This window comes from Toxotes jaculatrix, chromosome 11 (genome assembly GCF_017976425.1).
Source record: "Toxotes jaculatrix isolate fToxJac2 chromosome 11, fToxJac2.pri, whole genome shotgun sequence".
Lineage (NCBI taxonomy): Eukaryota > Metazoa > Chordata > Actinopteri > Toxotidae > Toxotes > Toxotes jaculatrix.
In genome coordinates, this window is record NC_054404.1 from 18,760,031 (window position 1) to 18,780,679 (window position 20,649).

The 20,649-nt window shown below is 44.0% G+C and overlaps 2 protein-coding genes across 5 annotated transcripts in view; one reads left to right on the top strand and one right to left on the bottom strand.

The window, feature by feature from the left end:
• Positions 1-15,238, top strand: part of cdh23 (cadherin-related 23) — a 142,739-nt gene extending 127,501 nt beyond the window's left edge. For 2 of the 3 annotated variants that reach the window (XM_041050657.1, XM_041050656.1), the window contains 32 exons: positions 374-595; positions 685-804; positions 973-1,153; positions 1,241-1,374; positions 1,556-1,765; positions 2,217-2,324; positions 3,014-3,116; positions 3,535-3,660; positions 3,739-3,942; positions 4,135-4,593; positions 4,720-4,836; positions 4,917-5,141; positions 5,300-5,469; positions 6,146-6,283; positions 6,889-7,008; positions 7,253-7,430; positions 8,199-8,410; positions 8,647-8,841; positions 8,929-9,042; positions 9,159-9,288; positions 9,615-9,878; positions 9,967-10,128; positions 10,440-10,696; positions 10,793-10,890; positions 11,023-11,143; positions 11,245-11,324; positions 11,508-11,548; positions 11,720-11,780; positions 12,418-12,547; positions 12,626-12,745; positions 13,044-13,154; positions 13,699-15,238. In XM_041050657.1, coding sequence (XP_040906591.1) covers positions 374-595; positions 685-804; positions 973-1,153; positions 1,241-1,374; positions 1,556-1,765; positions 2,217-2,324; positions 3,014-3,116; positions 3,535-3,660; positions 3,739-3,942; positions 4,135-4,593; positions 4,720-4,836; positions 4,917-5,141; positions 5,300-5,469; positions 6,146-6,283; positions 6,889-7,008; positions 7,253-7,430; positions 8,199-8,410; positions 8,647-8,841; positions 8,929-9,042; positions 9,159-9,288; positions 9,615-9,878; positions 9,967-10,128; positions 10,440-10,696; positions 10,793-10,890; positions 11,023-11,143; positions 11,245-11,324; positions 11,508-11,548; positions 11,720-11,780; positions 12,418-12,547; positions 12,626-12,745; positions 13,044-13,154; positions 13,699-14,040 — 5,253 coding nt within the window. In that variant the 3' untranslated portion in view covers positions 14,041-15,238. Of the gene's footprint in view, positions 1-373; positions 596-684; positions 805-972; positions 1,154-1,240; positions 1,375-1,555; positions 1,766-2,216; positions 2,325-3,013; positions 3,117-3,534; positions 3,661-3,738; positions 3,943-4,134; positions 4,594-4,719; positions 4,837-4,916; positions 5,142-5,299; positions 5,470-6,145; positions 6,284-6,888; positions 7,022-7,252; positions 7,431-8,198; positions 8,411-8,646; positions 8,842-8,928; positions 9,043-9,158; positions 9,289-9,614; positions 9,879-9,966; positions 10,129-10,439; positions 10,697-10,792; positions 10,891-11,022; positions 11,144-11,244; positions 11,325-11,507; positions 11,549-11,719; positions 11,781-12,417; positions 12,548-12,625; positions 12,746-13,043; positions 13,155-13,698 lie in introns of all 3 variants that reach the window. The other variant, XM_041050658.1, reaches the window with a different exon arrangement.
• Positions 15,239-15,884: 646 nt separating this feature from the next.
• LOC121190085 (eukaryotic translation initiation factor 3, subunit 6 interacting protein) lies at positions 15,885-20,551 on the bottom strand. 2 transcript variants are annotated; one of them, XM_041050659.1, is made up of 15 exons: positions 20,415-20,551; positions 20,050-20,080; positions 19,657-19,867; positions 19,468-19,547; positions 19,171-19,232; positions 18,986-19,055; positions 18,802-18,875; positions 18,390-18,561; positions 17,985-18,139; positions 17,603-17,773; positions 17,350-17,483; positions 16,988-17,161; positions 16,624-16,813; positions 16,330-16,410; positions 15,885-16,088 (listed from the first exon to the last, which is right to left on the bottom strand). In XM_041050659.1, exons 1-15 carry the CDS (start codon positions 20,436-20,438, stop codon positions 16,014-16,016), a joined length of 1,704 nt encoding a protein of 567 aa, XP_040906593.1. In that variant the 5' UTR covers positions 20,439-20,551; the 3' UTR covers positions 15,885-16,013. The 2 variants fall into 2 exon arrangements, with proteins under 2 accessions (XP_040906593.1, XP_040906594.1); XM_041050660.1 differs by lacking the exons at positions 19,468-19,547; positions 20,050-20,080; positions 20,415-20,551 and having other exon boundaries at positions 19,657-19,735.
• Between the last annotated feature and the right edge of the window lie 98 nt (positions 20,552-20,649).

Genomic DNA, 20,649 nt, shown 5'->3' on the forward strand with positions numbered 1-20,649 from the left:
ATATGCTCCCTGCTACTACTAAACGGTTCTGTGTGTGAAAAGTCACTGCACTCACAGTTTTGTCTTTGCAAGTATTGCCATGTAAAAACGGTTACAAGTTATGGACACAGAATTTTAAACAACAAAAATTAGATTAGATAAAGCTGCTGTGATGTTTGGATAGTCAGTATGTGTGTTCTAGTCTTTCTTTAAGACACACACACACACACATCACTTGGAGCAGAATATTGTGAAATCCCAACGGCCTCTTTAACTGTGTGACTCTGTGGGCTGGATGTGAATGACATGTTGTCGGTAGAGTTTAATACAATAAGCCACAAATAGTGGACACAGCTGTAAAAGTTTTTTCCGTGTCTCTTTGTTTCTCTTTCAGTCCTCAACCACCATCTATGTCCGCATTGTGGATGAGAACGATAACGCCCCAGAGTTTCCTGAGGAGGAGTATGTCACAGTGCTGAGCGAGGGTCCAGACACAGTGGGTGCCACCATCGCCACGGTAACAGCCATCGACCCAGATGAGGGTCCAAATGGTACCTTGCGATATGCTATCGCTCATGGCAACCTGATCCAGACCTTTCACATCAACAGCATCACGGTGAGACATGGAAACTCTTACACTGTAGTGTTACAAACAACAACCAAAAACACATAAGTTAACCCTCTGTGTGTGCTGTGTGTATTTAGGGGAGGATTACTGCTGTGAAGGAGCTGGACTTCGAGATCAGCAATGGACACTATGCCCTCGTTGTCACAGCAACGGACCAGTGCCTGAACCCTGCTCTGCGCTTAACATCTAGCACAACAGTAAAATGTTTTTAAAAATGGAAACCCTGTTATTACCTTCATATAATCACAAATGTATTTATCTTATGATATAGTGGCAGAGGCAGACATATATGTATATGTTTGCCTGTCATAGTCATGTCTCGCTTCATGAATGTGTTTAAAACTCTGTCTTTGTCCCTTTTTTAGGTGCTTGTAAACGTCCTAGATGTGAACGATGTGACACCCACTTTCCCCAGAGCCTACGAAGGACCCTTTGAGGTTACTGAGGGCCAGCCAGGACCTCGGGTGTGGACACTAAGAGCCAGCGATGAAGACTCCGGGCTCAACGGCAAAGTGGAGTACAGCATCACCGGTGGAGATTACCAGAGTTAGTACTGGGTTGGTTTTTCTGTGGGGACAGTGATGTATTGTTAAATCCTGTACCTCTGAGCCTCTTTCTCTGTCTCTCTGTCAGATGAGTTCATGGTTTCTCCAGTGGAGGGTGAGCTTCGGGTGAGGAAGGATGTAGAGCTGGACAGAGAGACCACAGCCTTCTACAACATCACCGTCACAGCGCGAGACCTGGGCACCCCATCTCGCAACAGCTCGGTGGGCCTTGACTACACAAACACATCACATCACCAATTTCCTCTTGAACAATCAGGATCTTCCAAACTTCACTTCTGTGATTTGTGTGGAAAAAACACACACTGAACACTTTCATTTTCAAGAAATGACTAAACAGTCCCAGCCCTACAGCTTTATTTCTGACCTGACGTGTTTTTTTCAGGTGGTGGTGGTGGTCCTTGTCCTAGACATCAACGACAACGACCCAGTCCTCCTGAACTTGCCTTTCAACACCAGCGTGAGCGAAGGCGCTGCCATACACACCTCTGTGGCCAGAGTGCAAGCACGTGATGCAGACAGCGGACGCAATGCACTTCTCACTTACAACATCACTGCTGGCAACCAGGATGGAGCCTTCTACATCAATGACACAGTAAGAGAAATGGATGGTTTGTGTAAGCAGAAACACAGAAAAACACAACTTACTGATGCAGTAAAGGTGGAGCAGCTGGTGAAAAGGAAAAAGGAAAAGCGAGGCTTGTGACTGGCAGCTTCCAGATTTGATCACACATTAGGCTGTCAGTTTAACGTGGCTTGGGACAGGTGTTCCAGCGCCCTTTCATCTACAGTCGGCATTTAACGCTTGTGCACCGCTGCTACAGATAGATTTACTGATAAGCAACTTTGGCGTTATACACGGTTGTGGATTTACAGCATTAATATATCACAGTGTATACAAATACTGCATGCCCTTTAGAGAATGGAACATAGAAAGATGTATACTGCAGTATTACAAGGTTGTTCACAGGTAATGTGATGTGTAAAGTCAAGAATGGATCTCTAAGGACACATACGACTTAGCTCTTCCTCTCCGTGTCTCTCAGACAGGTGTGGTGCAGGTGAACAGACCGCTTGACAGAGAGCGAGTGGCTGAGTACAGGCTCACCATCACTGTTAAAGACAACCCCGAGAACCCCCGCATCGCCCGAAGGGTAAAGCCACTCTCCCGTGCAAGAAGACTGCAAGTGTTCACGCATGTCTTTATGTGACACTGGAGAATGAAGTCACTGCAAGTCAGCTTTTGACTAATTCAACAACAGAGAATCTTGAATTTTTAGGCTCAAAATGGACCCATTTTGTATTCAAAGACCTTTATTCAGAAAAAGTCTTTGATCGTAATGTGAATGAGCTACACACAGTGTAAGTGTCATTGCTTTAAGTTGAGGGATACACAGTATACAGTAGCTTGTATGTAGCTTTTTAGTCATTTAGTTTTTGGCTAGGCTCTGTGTGTTCTGTATCCTAGTAACAAACAGTACAAATCTCACACACAGTTTACTTTAAACAAGAGAATGAGAACAGTTGCAAAGCAGTTGCATAGTTTTTCTAGGTGTAATGTGGTGTGCTTTAAATGTTCTCTTAGTGCAAAAGGTGAGAAACTGTTAACCACCAGCACTGCGAAAGCAGCCTGTAGTGGTGTACCTAGCACGACAACTGCAAAACTTGTGTATTTTTACTCCTTCACAACACTACAGTGCTTTTGTAACAGTTTGCCTCTTGTGAGCTGATTAACTCATTTTTCTTTCCTCCTCACTGTCATTCTCATCTTTATGCTACAACGCATAATCCTTTACTAACGTAATTGTTTCTTTATATTCTCTCTTTTGCCCCACTACACCAGGATTCAGACCTCTTGGTGATAACTATTCTGGATGAGAATGACAACAGGCCTATATTCACCAGGACCAGTTACAGGGCAGAAATCACTGAGAACTCTGCAGCAGGTAGCGTCCAAGCTGCTGTGTCTGTTGATCTCTTTTCACCTGAGTGCAGGCAATTTCTAGTTACAGCACAGACACTGTGTTGAATGGCTGTCTGCAGTTCTGTCTACCCCACTTCCTGACTTTGTTTACATACGATTCATGTGTTTTCATTTCAGTTGAGAGGTGAGGTAACTTTAAATCCTTGTAATCGGGGACTCACAGGAGCACTCATTTAGATTATTTGGAGACATACCCTCTGTGATTATCTGTCATCAGCCATGTGCCACTCTAGAATTTGCGCAGATTCAAGTCAGTGTTATTAAACTGGTGGCAGGCATATCAATGGCTGGCAAGTGACTTAGTGTACAAAATATATAACCTGACTGTGATCATTTTATTTCTCCACCTGTCCCTGTCTTTATCTCTGAGCGTCCTTTAGGCAGCACAGTAACAGTGCTGAATGGGCCGGTTCTGGCTGAGGATAAAGACATTGGAGCCAATGCTGTGGTGAAGTACCGCCTGCTGGGACCAAGGATGGACCTCTTTACTGTGAATGCTGATACTGGTAACACTCCTCTCCTCAGCAAGCAGACGCAGAGGAAAACTGCAGTACAAGTGTTAATGTCTCCATATCTCCCTCCAGGTGTGATACTTGTGCGCCAGGGGGCCAAGTTGGACCGCGAGGCGTTTCAGGAGCCCCGGGTAGAGCTGTTTCTGGTTGGGGAGGACGTGGGCGGTTTGAACAGCAGCGTCCCTCTGACAGTTACCATCCTGGACCAGAATGACAACCCTCCTGTCTTCAGCCCATCCAGTTTCAGTGTTCGACTCCCTGAGAACAGCCCCACTGGTGCGTGGACTGGCTTGTGCCTAATGATCTCGTGTGTAGGAGTGTGAATATAACTTCACCAGGTTTTAATTGTCACTGACAGAAAAGTATATTGAATAAACAATTTAAAGTTCCTTCCTGTGTTTTTCTGCACTTATTTCATTGCATTGCTCTGTGTGTGGGTTAAGGGTTTACATATTATTACTCTTCCAGGTGTTGTGGTGACTCAGCTGTCCGCCACTGACGCTGACTCCGGCTCTAATGGCTGGCTGATGTATCGGCTGGAAAGCGGCGCTCAGGACCGCTTCGTGGTGGACCCGCTCTCCGGCGCCGTCTTGGTGGGCAATACCACCCTCGACAGAGAAGAGCGTGGCTCCTACCGCCTAGTCGTCATGGCAACCGATCGTGGCACCCCCCCCATGTCGGGCACAGCCACCCTGACAGTCATCCTGGATGATGTAAACGACTCACGGCCCCGTTTTATAGAGCCCATAACCATGATAAGCGTCAATGAGTCCACACCGCCTGGTGTGGTGGTGGCCACGCTGACCGCTGAAGACCCAGATCTGCATCCCCGGCTGGAGTATTACATCATCTCAGTGGAGGCAAAGGATGATGGGAACAACCCGGTGGATGGCCTGCAGGAGTCCTTTGGCATTGATTTACACACCGGTGAGACATTGATCTTATCCACATTTAATATCCTGATCTAGAAAGCTTTACTTTGACTGATGATGTTAGACACAATACACTGAATAAACTGGGAAAATAATTAGATGTGTTTCTGTGAACTTTCAGGTGCAGTGTTTGTGCGCAACCCGCTAAACAGAGAGCTGGTCGCTACATTTGAGATCATTGTGTCTGTGCATGACAATGCCAGTGATGTTATTGACAAGTCAGGGAGCGTTCCCAACGGTAAGTTCATTGTCTAACATGAAACTGATCTTCAGTTTCATACGGTCAAAAAGTTCTTCTCAATGTGACTCTCTCCTCAGCGAGACTAACCATCAACGTGCTGGATGTAAATGACAATGCGCCTCGTTTTCGGCCCTTTGGAGTGTCCAACTTCACAGAGAAGATTTTAGAGGGAGCTCAGCCAGGCACCACGCTGCTGTCAGTGTCAGCTGTTGATCCGGATAAAGGTCCTAACGGCCAGGTCATCTACCAGCTGCTACACTTGCCCCGAGGGGGATACGTTAGACTAGAGGACCCTTCCATTGGTATGACGACCAGCACATCTCACCTCACCACACCTAAAGTTTCACAATTAATGTGTGACTTATAATGTCACTCTTTGCTTGTTGGCATGTGCATTTAGAATATTATGTTTTGACCAGATCCAAACTGTAACTATCATTGTGTTAAAAAATTTTTCTAGGTAAGATTGTAGCCAACCAGACGGTGGATTTTGAGCAGGTACAGTGGCTGAATTTCACGATTCGGGCACGGGACCACGGCACTCCTCCCAGGATAGCTGAGCTGCCAGTCTATCTGCGCATTGTGGATGTCAATGACAACAACCCTGTCTTCCTTCAACCCTCATATCAGGTACTGAACTGGATGTTAAGAAACAAATAACAGCCACTAAAGCATAAGTGTAGCATGCTTTTGATGAAGGCTTACTCCATTAACACAGGAACATACACTGAAAGAAGAATTTTGCCTGACCTTGGATATTCTGGTTTGCTTTTACAGGAAACGCACAGGTGCAACTAATAACATTGATGATGGTCCCAGGAATGACACCGTTATTAATATATATATTAACACCTGTTTTATAAGTAAAAATGAAAAGAACTGCCACCAAATATGTGGCTGAAAATTACAAGTCAATCTAAGGACAAAAAGCACATCATAACAGGACATATATGTGCTATTATATTTAATGAGAGAGGCCTTATTTTTAAAAATTTATCATCAGAACACATAACATTTTTTGTGTGGCATCCACTTTCTGTTGCTAATTAATTTCTATCTTAGTATTCTACCTCTCCTGTAGTTTTTTCATGCAAAATATTGGGTACATGGAGAATATTGCTGTCCAGACTGTTAACTTGAATGCAGTAATGTAGTATATAAAATTAAGTATAATTAAGTATAGTATAATAAGTAAATTCATGTAATTTGGATCATTAGCCCAGTTGCCACTTTTCTACTAAACCAAAAAATAATCTAGTTCTTGCAGTGTCCCTGAGCCAAAGTGTGTGTTCATCTGTGTGTGCAGGAGCCTGTGTTTGAGAATGTGAACCTGGGCACCACCATAGTTCGTGTCAGTGCTACAGATGCAGATTCTGGCCTCTTTGCTGTCATTGAGTACAGCCTGGTAGACGGAGAGGGCAAGTTTGGCATCAGACCAACCACTGTAAGTTAACCCATACATCAGCACAACTAGTTGTAAAGTAACCACACAGCTCCTGTCTTTGTTTCTTTTACTTTTTCTAATGGCAGGAATCAAGCAGAATATTCAGTCTTCTAAATACATGTGTTGCCTCATTTCTAATAAAATCAGAATCCATAACAATTTCACAAACTATTTATTCAAGCCTTTGCTTTCAGGGTATTTATAGTAAGTTTACATTTCCTTTGCTTGAGGTTTAGAAAAAGCCAAAATAAAGAGGTTCACAACCTGTTGCTCCACAGTTCATGTGAGCAAATTCCACCAAAAATGTTTCTTTTGATGAACAGAGAGAAAAGATGGGAATTTAATGACTGGTAAGGAACGGTGTCGTTAAGGTGTCATTGTGTGTTTTCTCTCCTGGCAGTGCTGGGTGTCAACACTTAAAGTCATCCTGCCTGGAAAGGAAAGTTTAAACAAAGTGTTTGAATGTAATCAGGACTATCTAAATAGTTTACCTCCATGCTCCATTTCTGCCACACCCACAGACTGAGACAAATGTCTCCATACAACCACCACACCCAGTCAGTACTTGTACTTCCTCCCTAATTATCCTTTCTCCTCTGTGTCAGGGAGAAATCTACATCCTCTCGCCTCTGGACAGAGAGACAAAGGACCATTACACTCTCACTGCCGTCGCTCGGGACAACCCTGGAGGCATCCCCAGCAACAGACGAGAGAACTCAGTCCAGGTAGAGATCACTGGTAGTAATGACACAACCTTATGTGAATGAGGGCTTGAATATATATTTAACTAATCTACACTAGTAGAGTTGGTACATATTAACCCCAGATACCATCTATAGTGGCCCCCACTGACTAAACCATGGAACCGTGGCCTCTACCATGGACCTGTTCTGCAGTATAACCTTGTGTCAGGAATATTCAATGTTTGAATTCATTCTCATACATCATCTGCCTGTCGATGCACATCAGGTCCTGGTGACAGTTCTCGATGTCAACGATTATCGGCCACGCTTTACAGAGCGAGTGTTCAACACCAGCGTGTTTGAGAATGAGCCCAGTGGTACGTCTGTGATCACAGTGAAAGCTATTGACCTGGACGAAGGAGAGAATGGGGCGGTCCTCTACAGCATGTTGGGACCCCATTCAGGTATGAAAACATTCATAAAAGCCTCAGACCAGTAACTTAACTGGTTTTTCTGAACTGGTCTTTGAGTGCCTCCTTTTGCTTTAAATATCTTTGGGATGTGTCTAGAACTTGAGGTGAGGCACAGATCAGAGCAAGGATATAAAATGATTTCTAAAGCTTTGAGTGTTCCTGGGAGCACAGTGGGCTCAGTAATTGTGAAATAAAAGATGTTTTGAAACACCAGGACTCTTCCTAGAGTTCAGTCAGGGAGGTGACCAAAAACCCAGGAGCTTCGGAAGTCCTCTGCAGAGATTGGAGAGCCTGCTGGAAGGACAACCACTTCAGCAGCACTCCATCTGTTAGGCCTTTATGGTAGAGTGGCTGGGTGAAAGCCACTTTGAGTAAAAGGCATATGCCAGTTTGCCAGATGGTGTTTAGAGGAGAGAGCTTGAGGAGAAAGATCCTCTGGTCTGATGAGACAAAACTTTAACCATTTGAACAGAACTCCAAACACTATGTTTGACAAACACCAGGCACTGATCATCACCTGACTAATACCATCCCTACAGTGAAGCATGACAGTGGCAGCAGCATGTTATGTGGGCAGGGAAAGACCAGGACACAGGTAAACCAATGTCAGAACAGAATCCATATACCACTGAAATGTGCAAAGCTTGTAGAGACGTAACCAAGAAGACTGGAGCTTCTAAAAAGTACTGAGTTATACTTCTGGATACTTCCTGTGGCCACTGTCTTTACTTAGTCCCTAAACTTCCTTTCTCCTTTTAGATGCGTTTTCCCTGGATCCTAACACAGGACTCGTGCGTTCTCGCCGGCTGCTTCAGTCTTCTGAACGTTTCAACCTGACTGTGGTGGCTACCGACCAGGGGCGTCCTCCCTTGTGGGGCACTGCAGACCTGATCATCACAGTCATAGACGTCAATGACAACAGACCTGTGTTTGTCAGACCAGCTAACGGAACCATCATCCATATCTCAGAGGTATCTGCTGTCATATGTCTCTGTGCATTGTTAGTACGTGTATCATTTACATCTGGCTGAGACTCATTCAGTGTCTTAAGGTCAGTAGTACGTCTGTCTGACATATTTGATCTCTACACCTATGGGCTTTGATAGTTCTGCCAACGACAAAACACCCACTTCTACTGCTCCAGTTACAACGTTTGTTCATTTAATTGTGAATGTTCACACACTGGCCATCTTTGCCCTCCATGTAGGAGCAGCCTCCAGGCCTGCCTGTGTATGAGGTACATGCAACGGACTCTGATGAGGGCGTGAATGGAGAGGTCCGATATGCCTTCCTGCAGACCGGAGCAGGTAACAGAGACTGGGAAAACTTCCGCATCGATCCCATGTCTGGAGTCATCACAACAACTGTGAAACTGGACCGAGAAAAACAGGCCCTCCACAGCGTGAGTCAACCGTGTGTGTGTTTGTGAGGTTAATATGCTTACCTGTATATGTATGTAAGTCTAACTAAGTCCAAACAACTCTCTCAGCTTATCATTGTGGCCCGGGACATGGGCCAGCCAGTGCCTTACGAGACCACACAGCCTCTACAGGTGGCGCTGTTGGACATTGACGACAATGAACCCGTCTTCCTCAAACCACCGGTGAGTATGAAGCTCTCTGAATATTACCTATGTGTTTATCAGTACATAAGAGATTCCGTTAAACCGTCTGTGTGTTGTCTCCTCTTGGTCTGTGTGTGTGTGTGTGTGCACCTCAGCGTGGCAGCTTGCCTTACCAGAAGCTGACAGTGCCTGAGCACTCCCCTCCAGGTACTGTGGTGGGGAACGTAACCAGAGCAGTGGACGCGGACGAGGGCTCCAATGCCATCGTCTACTACTTTATTGCAGGTGATGCAGTGATCTTCACACATGACCACATGTTGTATGATTTTGCTGTTCATAATGAAAATGTAATACAAAGCTTTTACCCATCGGTGAAATAAGCTATTTTAATGCAGCCAAAGTAAGATTCAAGAAGATTTAGAGCACGTCCAAGCCATTTGTCTGGAAGCTCTTATATCCATTGTTTGGTCAGATTAAAGTCCTCACACTTCAGAAGCTTAGAAATAATGAAAACATTTGTATAGATCCATGTGTCTTTCATCTCTGTTTAAAGCTGATTCCTTTAATGCTTCACATGACTGAACATAAATCCTTTCCATCTCTTCCTGCAGGGGGAAACAGCGATGGCAACTTTGGCTTGAGTCTAGATGGAGAGCTGAAGTTGCAGAAGGATCTGGACCGGGAGGAGATCCCGGTCTACTCCATCATCATCAAAGCTTCCAGCAACAGGAGCTGGACTCCTCCCAGGGGTCAAAGGGCAGCACGTGCCAAAGCCCTGGACCCCGCCCAGGACCCCAGCCTGCTGGCGGTCCACATCGAACTGGAAGACATCAATGACCAGAAACCACGCTTCACTAAGGCCGAGTACACTGCAGGTAATCTGTGTTCCTGCATGTGTTATACATGTAGACGCTGGTCCATGTCAAACCACCATAACCCTCCTTCTTTGCTTCACTGTTTCAGGAGTTGCAGCAAATGCCAAAGTGGGCTCAGAACTGATCAAGGTTTTGGCCATAGACAATGACATTGGCAACAACAGCGTGGTCCAATACCACATAGTTACAATCCGCTACTTCCAGTCCCAGAGCAATGGTAGTGAGGACGTTGGCAGCATCTTCACCATCGGTGAGCGTCCTGTACAGAATTCAGAATTCAGCCCATACAGTATCTACCTGTTACATGCCTTGTGTGTAATGTTGGACAGATTTTTAAATTAAAGGTCTTAAAAGCAGCTTGCTAGCCACTATTTTGTGAACATGAAATATACAAGTGGAAAAACTGGATTGAAATGTTTTCCACAAGCTTAACAACAAGTAGCTCAGTCTTTCCATAGACATGTCCTTACTGCCTCCCTTTTTAAATTAAGAGCTTGTCTTCCCAATGAGTCAAATTAATGTCCTGTGTTGAGACAATACTCTGTCCCTTCATTTCCACAGGTTTGACAGATGGCATCATTAGAACCTACGACCTGTTCACAGCCTACAATCCAGGCTACTTTCAGCTGGAGATTTTGGCGTGTGATTTCGTTGGACACAGTACAACCACCAATGTGAATATCTACATTCTCCGGGATGACCAAAGGGTCAAGATAGTCTTCAATGAGATCCCTGATTTGGTCCGTGAAAACCAGGAAGAGTTCATCAACTTGCTGTCCAACATCACTGGAGCCATTGTCAATTTAGATGACATACAGGTAAGGCTTTTCTACTGGAATGCTTCTAATTTAAGGGTTTTTTTGTGTAAATTGTACAAAATTCTGACATCTTTGTCTCCTTTTCCTTGTATCCAGTTCCATGTGGACAAGAAGGGCAGGGTGAATTATGCACAGACTGACATGCTGATCCATGTTGTCAACAATCAGACCAACACTATCCTAGATGTTGAAAGGTATGGCTACCTAGATAAACCATTTGTACAGTATATGCATTGTAAGGCCTGTAGAGACCTCCCAGCTCCATGGTGCACGGGTTGTGCTCTGACATTAGTTTACCTGTGTCCTGGTGTTTCATTATTTTGCAGGGTAATCCAGATGATTGATGAGAACAAGGAGCAGCTGAGAAACCTGTTCAGGAAGTACAACGTCGTGGACGTTCAGCCCGCTGTCAGTGACAAACTGCCCGACGACATCTCCACGCTACAGGTCTGTGAGGCTGGGACCTCCAGAAAACCCACAGACTGTCGCAGATGTTGGGTTTTTTTTTTTTGGTGTTTTTAAACTTTCTGTCTTTTTCTCTTTAACAGCTAGTCATCATTATTCTGGCGGTGCTGCTGTGCTTGGCAGGAATTTTGTTTGTCACAATGAACTGGCATTATCGTAGAGTGTAAGAATTATTTAGCATTCAACATTTTAGAAAAAGGCACATTTGTATTGACGTAGATTTTTGTGTGTACTGACTCATTTGAAACCTGCTCAGTCATGGACCATGTTTTTTAGGCTCTCAGTCAGAGAGCAGTAATATCAACATGTTTATTTTCTTGACTTGTGCCTTCTTGCTGTGCCGCAGACACCAGAGGAAGCTGAAAGCGATCGTTGCAGGATCAACAGGTGAGATGCAGCTTCGTTGATGGGACGGCCCCGCCAGCTGTTAACATCAGGATGTTAGATTTTATCATCTGATAATGCAGAGGACAAAATGTCACTTAACCGCAGAAAGACTGTTTTACTTACTTACCTAACTTACTTAAGCTCTGTTATTATTTGTCCTCTACCATCCAGGGAACCAGGGTCTCATGGATATCTTGGACATGCCCAACACTAACAAATACTCTTTTGAGGGGTAAGATAATAGCTTTATTTTAAGGGAATTCTCTCCAAATGTTACTTTGTGTTGTTCTTCAAGTGTGATTTTCTCTTTTCTTCCCTTTCAGTGTTTTTCCAGTTGTTATGAGTATTATTCTGAAGATCAAGGGCAAGATTTTCTGTGACTTTAAGAAAAGAAAAAAAAACGTTTAATATTTAATATATGTTTAAAAAAACAGTTTTTGAAGTCACATATCTGGGCCAGTAAATATTTCCGGAATATAGATTCCCCATAAAACCGCAACAGGTTGTTTTTACATTTCATTTCTTTGTACAGATTAACCACATGAAGTGTAATTAATTCCCTCTGTTTCCAGTCTTTATGCTAAGCTAAGCTAACTGCCTGTTGGCTGTATCTACATATTGAGCATAGACACGTAGTGTCAGTCCCATAAAAGTCTCAGAAAGATAGAGAATAAGTATGTTTCCCAAAGTGGCACACAAGTCCTTATAGGAACCTAACGTCCAAAAATTTCATTCAGCTTCTTCAAATAATGCCGGTGAACTACCATTCAAACTTTAATCCAAAAATCTAATTTGAGTTATTTCTGAAGCTCACCGTGCTTCTTTTTCCTTTTCCTCTATGATGTGTATGACGCTGTTTGCCTCTGCAGGGCTAATCCAGTGTGGCTGGACCCATTCTGTCGCAACCTGGAGCTGGCTGCCCAGGCTGACCATGAGGACGACCTGCCTGAGAACCTGAGTGAGATAACCGACCTGTGGAACAGCCCTGCACGTACTCACGTCAGTACTAACATTAATCTAAGTTCCTAAATATCCCACAACAATATTCTGGGGATCTTAATAGTTTATATTTCGCAGGGTACATTTGGTCGAGAGCCTCAAGCGAAGCCAGAGGATGATCGTTACCTGAGAGCAGCCATTCAGGAGTACGACAACATTGCTAAACTGGGCCAGATCATGAGGGAGGGGCCTATCAAGGTGAGACTCACACATATCTGAAGCCTTTCTTTTTTGTTTGTCATGTACTCTGCCCTTCCATCCTCCCAAAACACATTGGGAGACAAGGTCAGAGGAATGGACCTAGGACCTCCCTCAGTCTGCCCTGAGAAGAAACCAGAGAGAGAGACCACCAAGGACTGGAGGATGGGTTGTTGAGACCCAGATGTTTAGATAGGGGGCTGGACAGTCTTGCTGTGGATTCTCATTCATGACCACTGTGACGGTGAGGGTGTGTAAGGTGAGAGACTCTGTTTGACCCTAACTGCTGTCCTGTCAGGGTTCCCTGCTCAAGGTGGTCCTGGACGACTACCTGAGGCTGAAAAAGCTCTTTGCAGCCCGACTCGTCAACGTATCCACCAGCCAGGGAGATCACTCATCAGTCACTGAGGTGGGCTCGGGAAAAAAATGGGTTCTCTCTCTGCACCCGCTGCTCCTGTCTGACACCTCTGAAGAGTGATCTTGCATTCCCATGATTCCTTTGATTTCCCATTCTGACGTCCCGTCTGCTACCCTGGTGTGACGCCTTCTCACTGCTTCTTCTTCCTCTGCTGCCTTGAACCAGACTTTGTGTCAAATAGAGTTTGAATTTACTTTTCAGAGCTCAGCTGAGGAGCTAAGCAAGTTAATGCTAAGAGTTGTTTGCAGCTCTTCAAACCTGGTGATACATCTGTTGCTCTCTGCTGATCTACTGTCTCTCTACGTTTGCAAGTCGTTGTCTTTTACTCCAAGTGATCTACTGATTTCTCTCCTGAAAGGTTTCCTTCTATTGGTTTAACTCTTTCTAGCGCTTCCTCAAAGCTAATTCTTACAAATATGCCACTTTCTTGTCAAACTGATGCATTGTATAAACTCCATTAATCAACATCTTCATTCATTTTCATCTTGTCAGTTCTTCTCCCTCTCTCCTCTCCTCTCCTCTCCTCCATCAACAGCTGATCCAGAGTGATCTGGACGATGATGATGACGAGCGTCTGGGCGTGGGCGGAGGTCGTGGCACTCTGCGCTTCAAGCACAAACTTCCTGTGGAGTTGAAGGGTCCCGAAGGTGTGCACGTGGTCCACGGCAGCACAGGTACCCTCTTGACCTCTGACCTTAACAGCCTGCCAGAGGATGACCAGAGGGCCCTGGCACGTTCTCTGGAGGCACTGAACGCAGACGGGGGGCTTTACTGCGAGCGCAACGCCCGCACAGAGTCAGCCAAGTCCACCCCAATGCACCGTCACAAGGACGGGGACACCCTGTCTGAGAGTCCCCTGGAGATCACAGAGTTATGACTAGCCGAGGCCTCGCTGGTCTGAGCGCGACCGTGACTCGTGTGTGTCCTTGTGCCTCCACACCGCCACCCTGACGAGGTTAGGGAGGACTGGAGGAGAAGTGTGTGTAGTCTAGAGAACCTCATCAGCCAACCTCAGTCCATCTGTGAGACGGCCTGCAAGAGGATTTACTCTGGGTTGGTTTGAGTGGATCTTATGTTGAAGATGGTCCAATTTTTGGTGCTTCAAGAGAAGGTTTATTCAAATGACCTTTAGGAAATGGAAAATTGTAAGCAGGACACTGACCTTCAGCCAGACAAAATCAACTGGTGTCATCGACTTTCGTCCAAAGAGCTGAGTGTGAAAGAAAGATTTAGCCTCCCTGTGGGAGAAGCATGTTGAACCGTGACTTTAAAATCGTCAAATGGTGCCTCATTCTCACTAATCCTTCTGACGTCACACCTGGACTGCACACACTCATAACAAACACAAATACACACACTCAAGAAAATGAAGCTACACACACTCAGACCAGCGGATGGCCACCAATGCGGCATTGAGATACTGACGCGATTCCTAATCATGTTCTAGTATTTTATTTATTTATTTAATTTTTTTTTTTTTTTGCAAATTGATGCAATCAGTGCTGAAGGAGTGAGTATGGAACATTTAGACTTCTCTCTTACAGATGGGAGATCATTTCTGTTGCTGGGAAATTACAGATGGACACTTAATACAGAGAAGAGCACTTCCCATGTGTTCCCCAGTGATGCTCATGGAGCAGAGTTTTCACCTGACACCAGGAGGAAGAAGGGCCCATGCAGTTGTTAAAACACTGCAGTGGTTTGATGAAAGTTTTTTTTTTCAGTGGATCAGTGGTAACGGTTAAAATACACCCAGTCAGCAGGGCAGCAGTGAACATTCAGACCCTGGTCCTGCACTTGATTTTTTAGCAGGGACTGAATCAGTCATGCGGGAGGAGACTCCTCACTGATGATGAAGATGGATGAATGTCATCTCAGACTAGAGCCACAGGAAGAAAAAAAAACTTTTAATCTTTTATGAATAATTTGATATTAAAGGCAGTCAAAGAAGACTATGGAAAGAACTTATAAATGGAATTTGAAAAAAAAAAAAAAAGGAATTATCCGGATTTTATATACATAAAGATGGCATTGTGCCCACAGACTTTACACTGCCACCTGAGGGAGTAAAAAGAGTCATGCTCAAAGTGAGCGATGTTTGCTTTATTTTTTTATTTTATAGAAAATGTGATGGAATTAAAAGATATTTTTGAAGAAAAATGCTGGCTTACCAAAATAGGTAGGGAATCATTTTGGATGTTTGGAGTATGTGTATATTGTGCTATGGTGACATGTCGTTCTGTTTTCCTTTATATGACAATTGACGCTGTTTCTGATGAGTGGTGGTGTGTTTTTAAAACTTCATTTTTTTTATATTCCCATTTTGTAAGTTTTTATTTCTTTGTCATTATTGTCACCAGCCCTGAGATCTGTGTTGGGAAATGTTGTTGGATGATATGTGATAATAAAAGAAATATGCAACGGCCTCTGACCTCAGTCAGTGGGATGATAAGAAACAATGGCTACAGATGCAGATACAGACAACCCCCCCCTCCCTCCCCGTGACATTTAAAATGACTTCCCCTAGGTTGACCTCTGTTGTACTCACAGGTCTTATTTCCACAAATTGTGCAAACGCTTTGTACAAACAGACCTCCAATAATAATGGGTCCAAAGTATGTATCAGCATGTGATCCAGTATGAGGGCTTGGTAGATTCTGCCATCCAGTGGTCGTTACGAGTAACTGCCTGACAGGAAATCGTGAGGAAATCATGGATTTTAGCACACCACTTCATCCTTTTATTGTTACCAAGTTACATAGAAAAGTTTTCATCAATAATAGTTGTCAAAAAGCCGGAAAGAGACTGAGAGTGCAGAAGACTCAGAACTCTTCACTTCACTGCTGCTGGTCAGACTCCTCGGGCCGTGGTGCTCCCTGATCCAGTGGTGCCAGTGACCGGCATTTTCTTCAGCGTCCTATTCAACTGTAGGGAGACAGAGACAAACAGGTTTTATTTTTTCAGTCTGTGACAGGCAGGTCCATGATTAAAACAAATGATTTCAGGAGAAGGCCAGTGAGGGAGTATGTTTTTCTACATCAATATCAGTGGCAATATGTGTTGGATGAAATAATGTCATTAACCAAACGTCTTCTGATGCCTTGAAATAATAATCAGCTCCAAATGTCTGTACTTTTCTTTTCAGAGGCAAAACATCACTGCTTACCTCCTCAAACTTGTGGATCTGTCTGATGAAGAAGTCTCCGTACCGACGAGCAACCTTAGTGTCAGCGATGTGGATCATGTCCTGTGAGAGTGTTGCAGAGAGAGACTTGCAGCAGTGAGTCATATTACACACTGATGCTGTTTATATAGTGTTTTATACACAGCATCTGTACCTACTGTATCATTTTGATCATTTTAACCAAACCCACAGCACCTTTGGCGGTGGTGTTCCACATGGTCTATCCCTATTTATGCTGTATGTAACAATACAGGAAGCTCAGAGACTTTAACACACCTTGTCAATGTAAAAGTCGACCTCAGAGGCAGACTGGAACTCTCCATCCAGAGCCGAGATGCCGCTGGTCCACACCAGGTTCTTCATTTTGTGTTTGAAGACGAGCAGCTGAATACGGAACTCCTGCTCAGTCATGTCCAAGAATCCTGCCAGCTTGGCTACAGGCATGGTGGTGTACAGCTTCAAGAAGCTGAGGAGGGGGGGAAACACATTATGACATGTATAGACATCCTGCAACCACACCTGAGTCAACAGGCTACAGACTGTCACACAACACTGCATCCAATATTTCTTTTAGTTCTAATACAACTCTATACAGTTGTGTTAACTATGTCACAGACTCAAAGATGTTAGGATGCTCTACCTGCGGATGGTAGAGAGCTGGGCCTGCTGCTGCACCTCCTCAGCAAAGACCTTCAGCTGCTGCTGGAAAGGCTCTTTGTGGTAGTTGGGGTGGACGTTGTCGTAGTTTGGCACCACAGGTGACAAGAACTTCGGACACGCGAAGCTGAACAGTTCCTCAAACACCTGCAGGTCTCTGAAATTAAGTATTAGCTCATTTTCATTTCTGAAATTTTTTTGCTAATCCTTATTAAAAGACCTTCCATCTGTTAGTGTCTGACCAGTATGAAAGAGGTGAATTGACAAAAATGAAATCAGTGTCAACAAAAAAAAAAGCTGGACATCAAATACATTTGCTCGAGTGTAATGTTATTTCTTTCTTACCCTTTCTGCATTCGCAGCATCTTGTCTCCGTACTTCTCCCTCAGCTGGGTGTGGATGCTCTCATCAATGCGCATTGGGTACATGGTGAGAGCGATGGCCAGCAGACCATGCATCTGCTCGTTTTGCTTGTTAATCTACAAATTCAAACAGATAAAAGCATCTTATTAGCTCTTTTGAGTTAGTAGCTTTCAAACTGACATCTTCTGAAATCAATCCAAATCCCTGTTATCTAATGAGCACCGCTCTGACTGACCATCTCATATTTATACGTTGACCTCTGGAACATGTTTCTCGTCCTCTGGATGTAGAGCAGGATGTTGGCAAAGACTCGAATGGCGTCCTGATAGCGCCTCATCATCAGGTAGGCAAAACCCACATAGTAATAGGTGGTGATCTGGCACTCGGGCACGCGGGAGTACATACTCTGAAGACAGGAAACAGAACAGATACGGGAGTGAGGACTCAACAAAAGAGCAAGCAAGAAGACGTGGTCTAAAAATGAAAACACCATCAGTGAGGAGAACGTGGTCTGAAAAATGTTTCAAATACTGAAAAACAGGGAAAAGTAAAACTAGAGGGCTCAGCAGTACTCAACGCATGTTACTCTCTACATTAGGTCTTAGATAAGGTCGTACCTTCTTGTTGAGCTCAATGTTCTCTAGGACTTTGATGGCCTGGTAATAATCACCAAGCAGAGAGTGAAGCCTCAGGAGTCCCACCAAGCTGAAGTAACCCAGCATCTTGTACAGAGAGTGACGTCCATATTCTCCAGCCACACTCTCTGGGTCTCCTGTAACACACCAAAAAATAACATTCTTTATGTTATACAGATGTTAGCTGCCTCATATAATGCATACAATGAATATATTGTAGTTTTGTTGGATGTTTTCAGTTACAAGGTATAACTACAGTTTAAAAGGACTATACGTCTACAGAGAAGATAAACTGAACCTTATAGTGGTAATTATAACAAGGTCTAAGGCTTGTTAATTTCAATGATTCCCCCAAACAACAAATATATCCAAAACAGTCTTCTTTACCTCCGCTGGTGTACACCTCAAGCTGGCGGTTAATGTTACTCTTGTCCACCAGAGAGTGGAGAACGTTGAGGACGCTGTGTACGTTCCAGATCTTTGGGTTGTTCCTCAGGAATTCGATCTCCTCCTCTGACTTCTTGGCCGTCTTACAGCGGTACTGGCTGAAGGACTGGAACTGAAGAGGGGTTTAAATGTTAACTGCATTTAAACATACTTAATATGTTCTATCTAGGCATATGTATGTGAAAGTCATATTTAGTTTACTTTTGATCTTGTAGCTTAAAACAACCCTCAAATGGCTGGCAACTACGACCTGACCTGGCCTTTATTTCATCACTAGTTCTTACATGTTTGTCTCTTTGTTATGGGCAAGTCTTGTTAACCAAGGATAAATTAAGAATCTAATTTACTCTACCTGGTAGATGAACTCATCAATGATGTCCCAGAGCCACTGGTTTGGAAGCTCCAAGGGGGCTGGTCCATCAGCATCTGTTCACAATCAGAAATACTGTCCTATGACTCACTTCTTATCAGTTGGCATTTTACACACTTATAACGACAGGTGAGAGAAAAATGTAAGAAGTATTCTAAGAACTTACTGAGAATGTAGTTGAAGAGGTTGCAGTAATTATAGTATGACTCAAACCTCTGGTCCAAAGTTGGTCCGCCCTGATTAGAAGAAGAAAACAATAGTTACAAACGACAGGACACTGGAAAGGTTTTAGCGGGCTTCTCAGACACTGCGAAGAAGCTTGATGACGATTTATACTGAGCAGGTACTCACGCTGACTTTAGCATAGATGTGTCTGTAGTACAGCTCCTTATAAAGGATGAGGAACACAGCATCTGTTGGAAGTCAATCAATTCATAAAAATGTAAACACACCAACAAAACACTCAATATCCATATACATCTCGTCTTTTATCTGGAAAAGCATTAGGCAAATTGATATTTATCACATTCAAGAAACAAATCAAGAATGAAAAAGAAAAATTAATGAAAGAATGAAAGAAAAAAAAGAACAAATGATGGTGCCTGCTGTGCAGCAGAAGAAAAAGCAGATGACAGATAATACACTCACCGTTGCCAACAAGCGATGCGATGGCCTCAGCCTCTGGCCATGGAGACGTCTTAAAGAAGCGGTCAGTCAACTTGTTCCAGCTGAACAAGACATTAACAGGAAAGGTAAGTAACTCATTACACACTAACACACAAACATCTAATGTCTCTGTTAAAAGAGGCAACAGCATCAAGTGGGTGTCACCGTTACCTATTCTCATAGACATCCTGGATCTCATAGATTTTCTGCTCGATGCTCTCGCTGGAGACACGGTTGGACTGCAGCTCATACACCTTCTGGTCGATCAAGTCAGAGATGGTTTTGTGGAAATACTGCAGGAAGTTCTTGATCACCTCTGGGATGACGTGGTAGGTCTGCTGCTCATACTGCCTCTCATAGGCCAAGTCGGCTTTAGGATCACCTGCAGGGAGATGGGAGAGTGAGGAGGAGACACTAACCCACTACATGAATTAGCTGTGTACAGCTACTGGACGATGTGCTGACTTCACACTAAACAAGACTGTGTACTGACTATGTACAAGAGAAGTGTATACATGATGGATGATATCATATATTTAGATAAACAGATGTGTGTATACTAACCGGTGTGCAGGTCGTAGTCGTAAGGATCGTACTGTGGGGAAACGGAGCAGTTAGACATTTGTCATTATTGCACAGTCAACATCTGACAGGCAGTTATCATCAACGCTAGCTTAGTTTGTCTAAAACCTAATCCTCTATATGAGAAGGCTTCAAAACATTACAGGTATGCTACGGAGACTGTCATGCTTTGGTTGTACTCTCTTCAAAAAGAACAATCATTTACATCATACTAGCTCATCACAAGCTACTGTTACGCCGGTGCAGTTAAGCTAGCTATGCAGCTTGATGGCTAATAGCTACCGCTGATTAGACTGTTATTTTCATAAAATCGTTCAAATGTCTGTAAGAAAATAATATATACTGACATCGTCGTCGTCGTGGTATGACATGATGCTAGTTATTAGTCCGAGCTCGCAGATACCGGAGCAAATCAGGAGAATGTGTGCTCTGTTAGCTAACTCAGCTAAACCACGCAGCTTGCGCTGGTGAGACGAGAGGAAACGGAAGAAAGAATCCGTGACGTACGCGTGAACACGGCGGCATTGAAGCATTATGGGACATGGAGTTTCTGTGATGTGTTTGCTCATGACCGTTGAAGCA

Coding starts and splice junctions, on each gene's coding strand:
- LOC121190085 (XM_041050659.1), bottom strand. CDS start 20,438: ATGTCATACCACGACGACGACGAT. Junction 20,081..20,414: donor CATACCACGACGACGACGAT/GTCAGTATATAT, acceptor GTTTCCCCACAG/TACGATCCTTACGACTACGA. Junction 18,876..18,985: donor CCTCTTCAACTACATTCTCA/GTAAGTTCTTAG, acceptor GATTGTGAACAG/ATGCTGATGGACCAGCCCCC.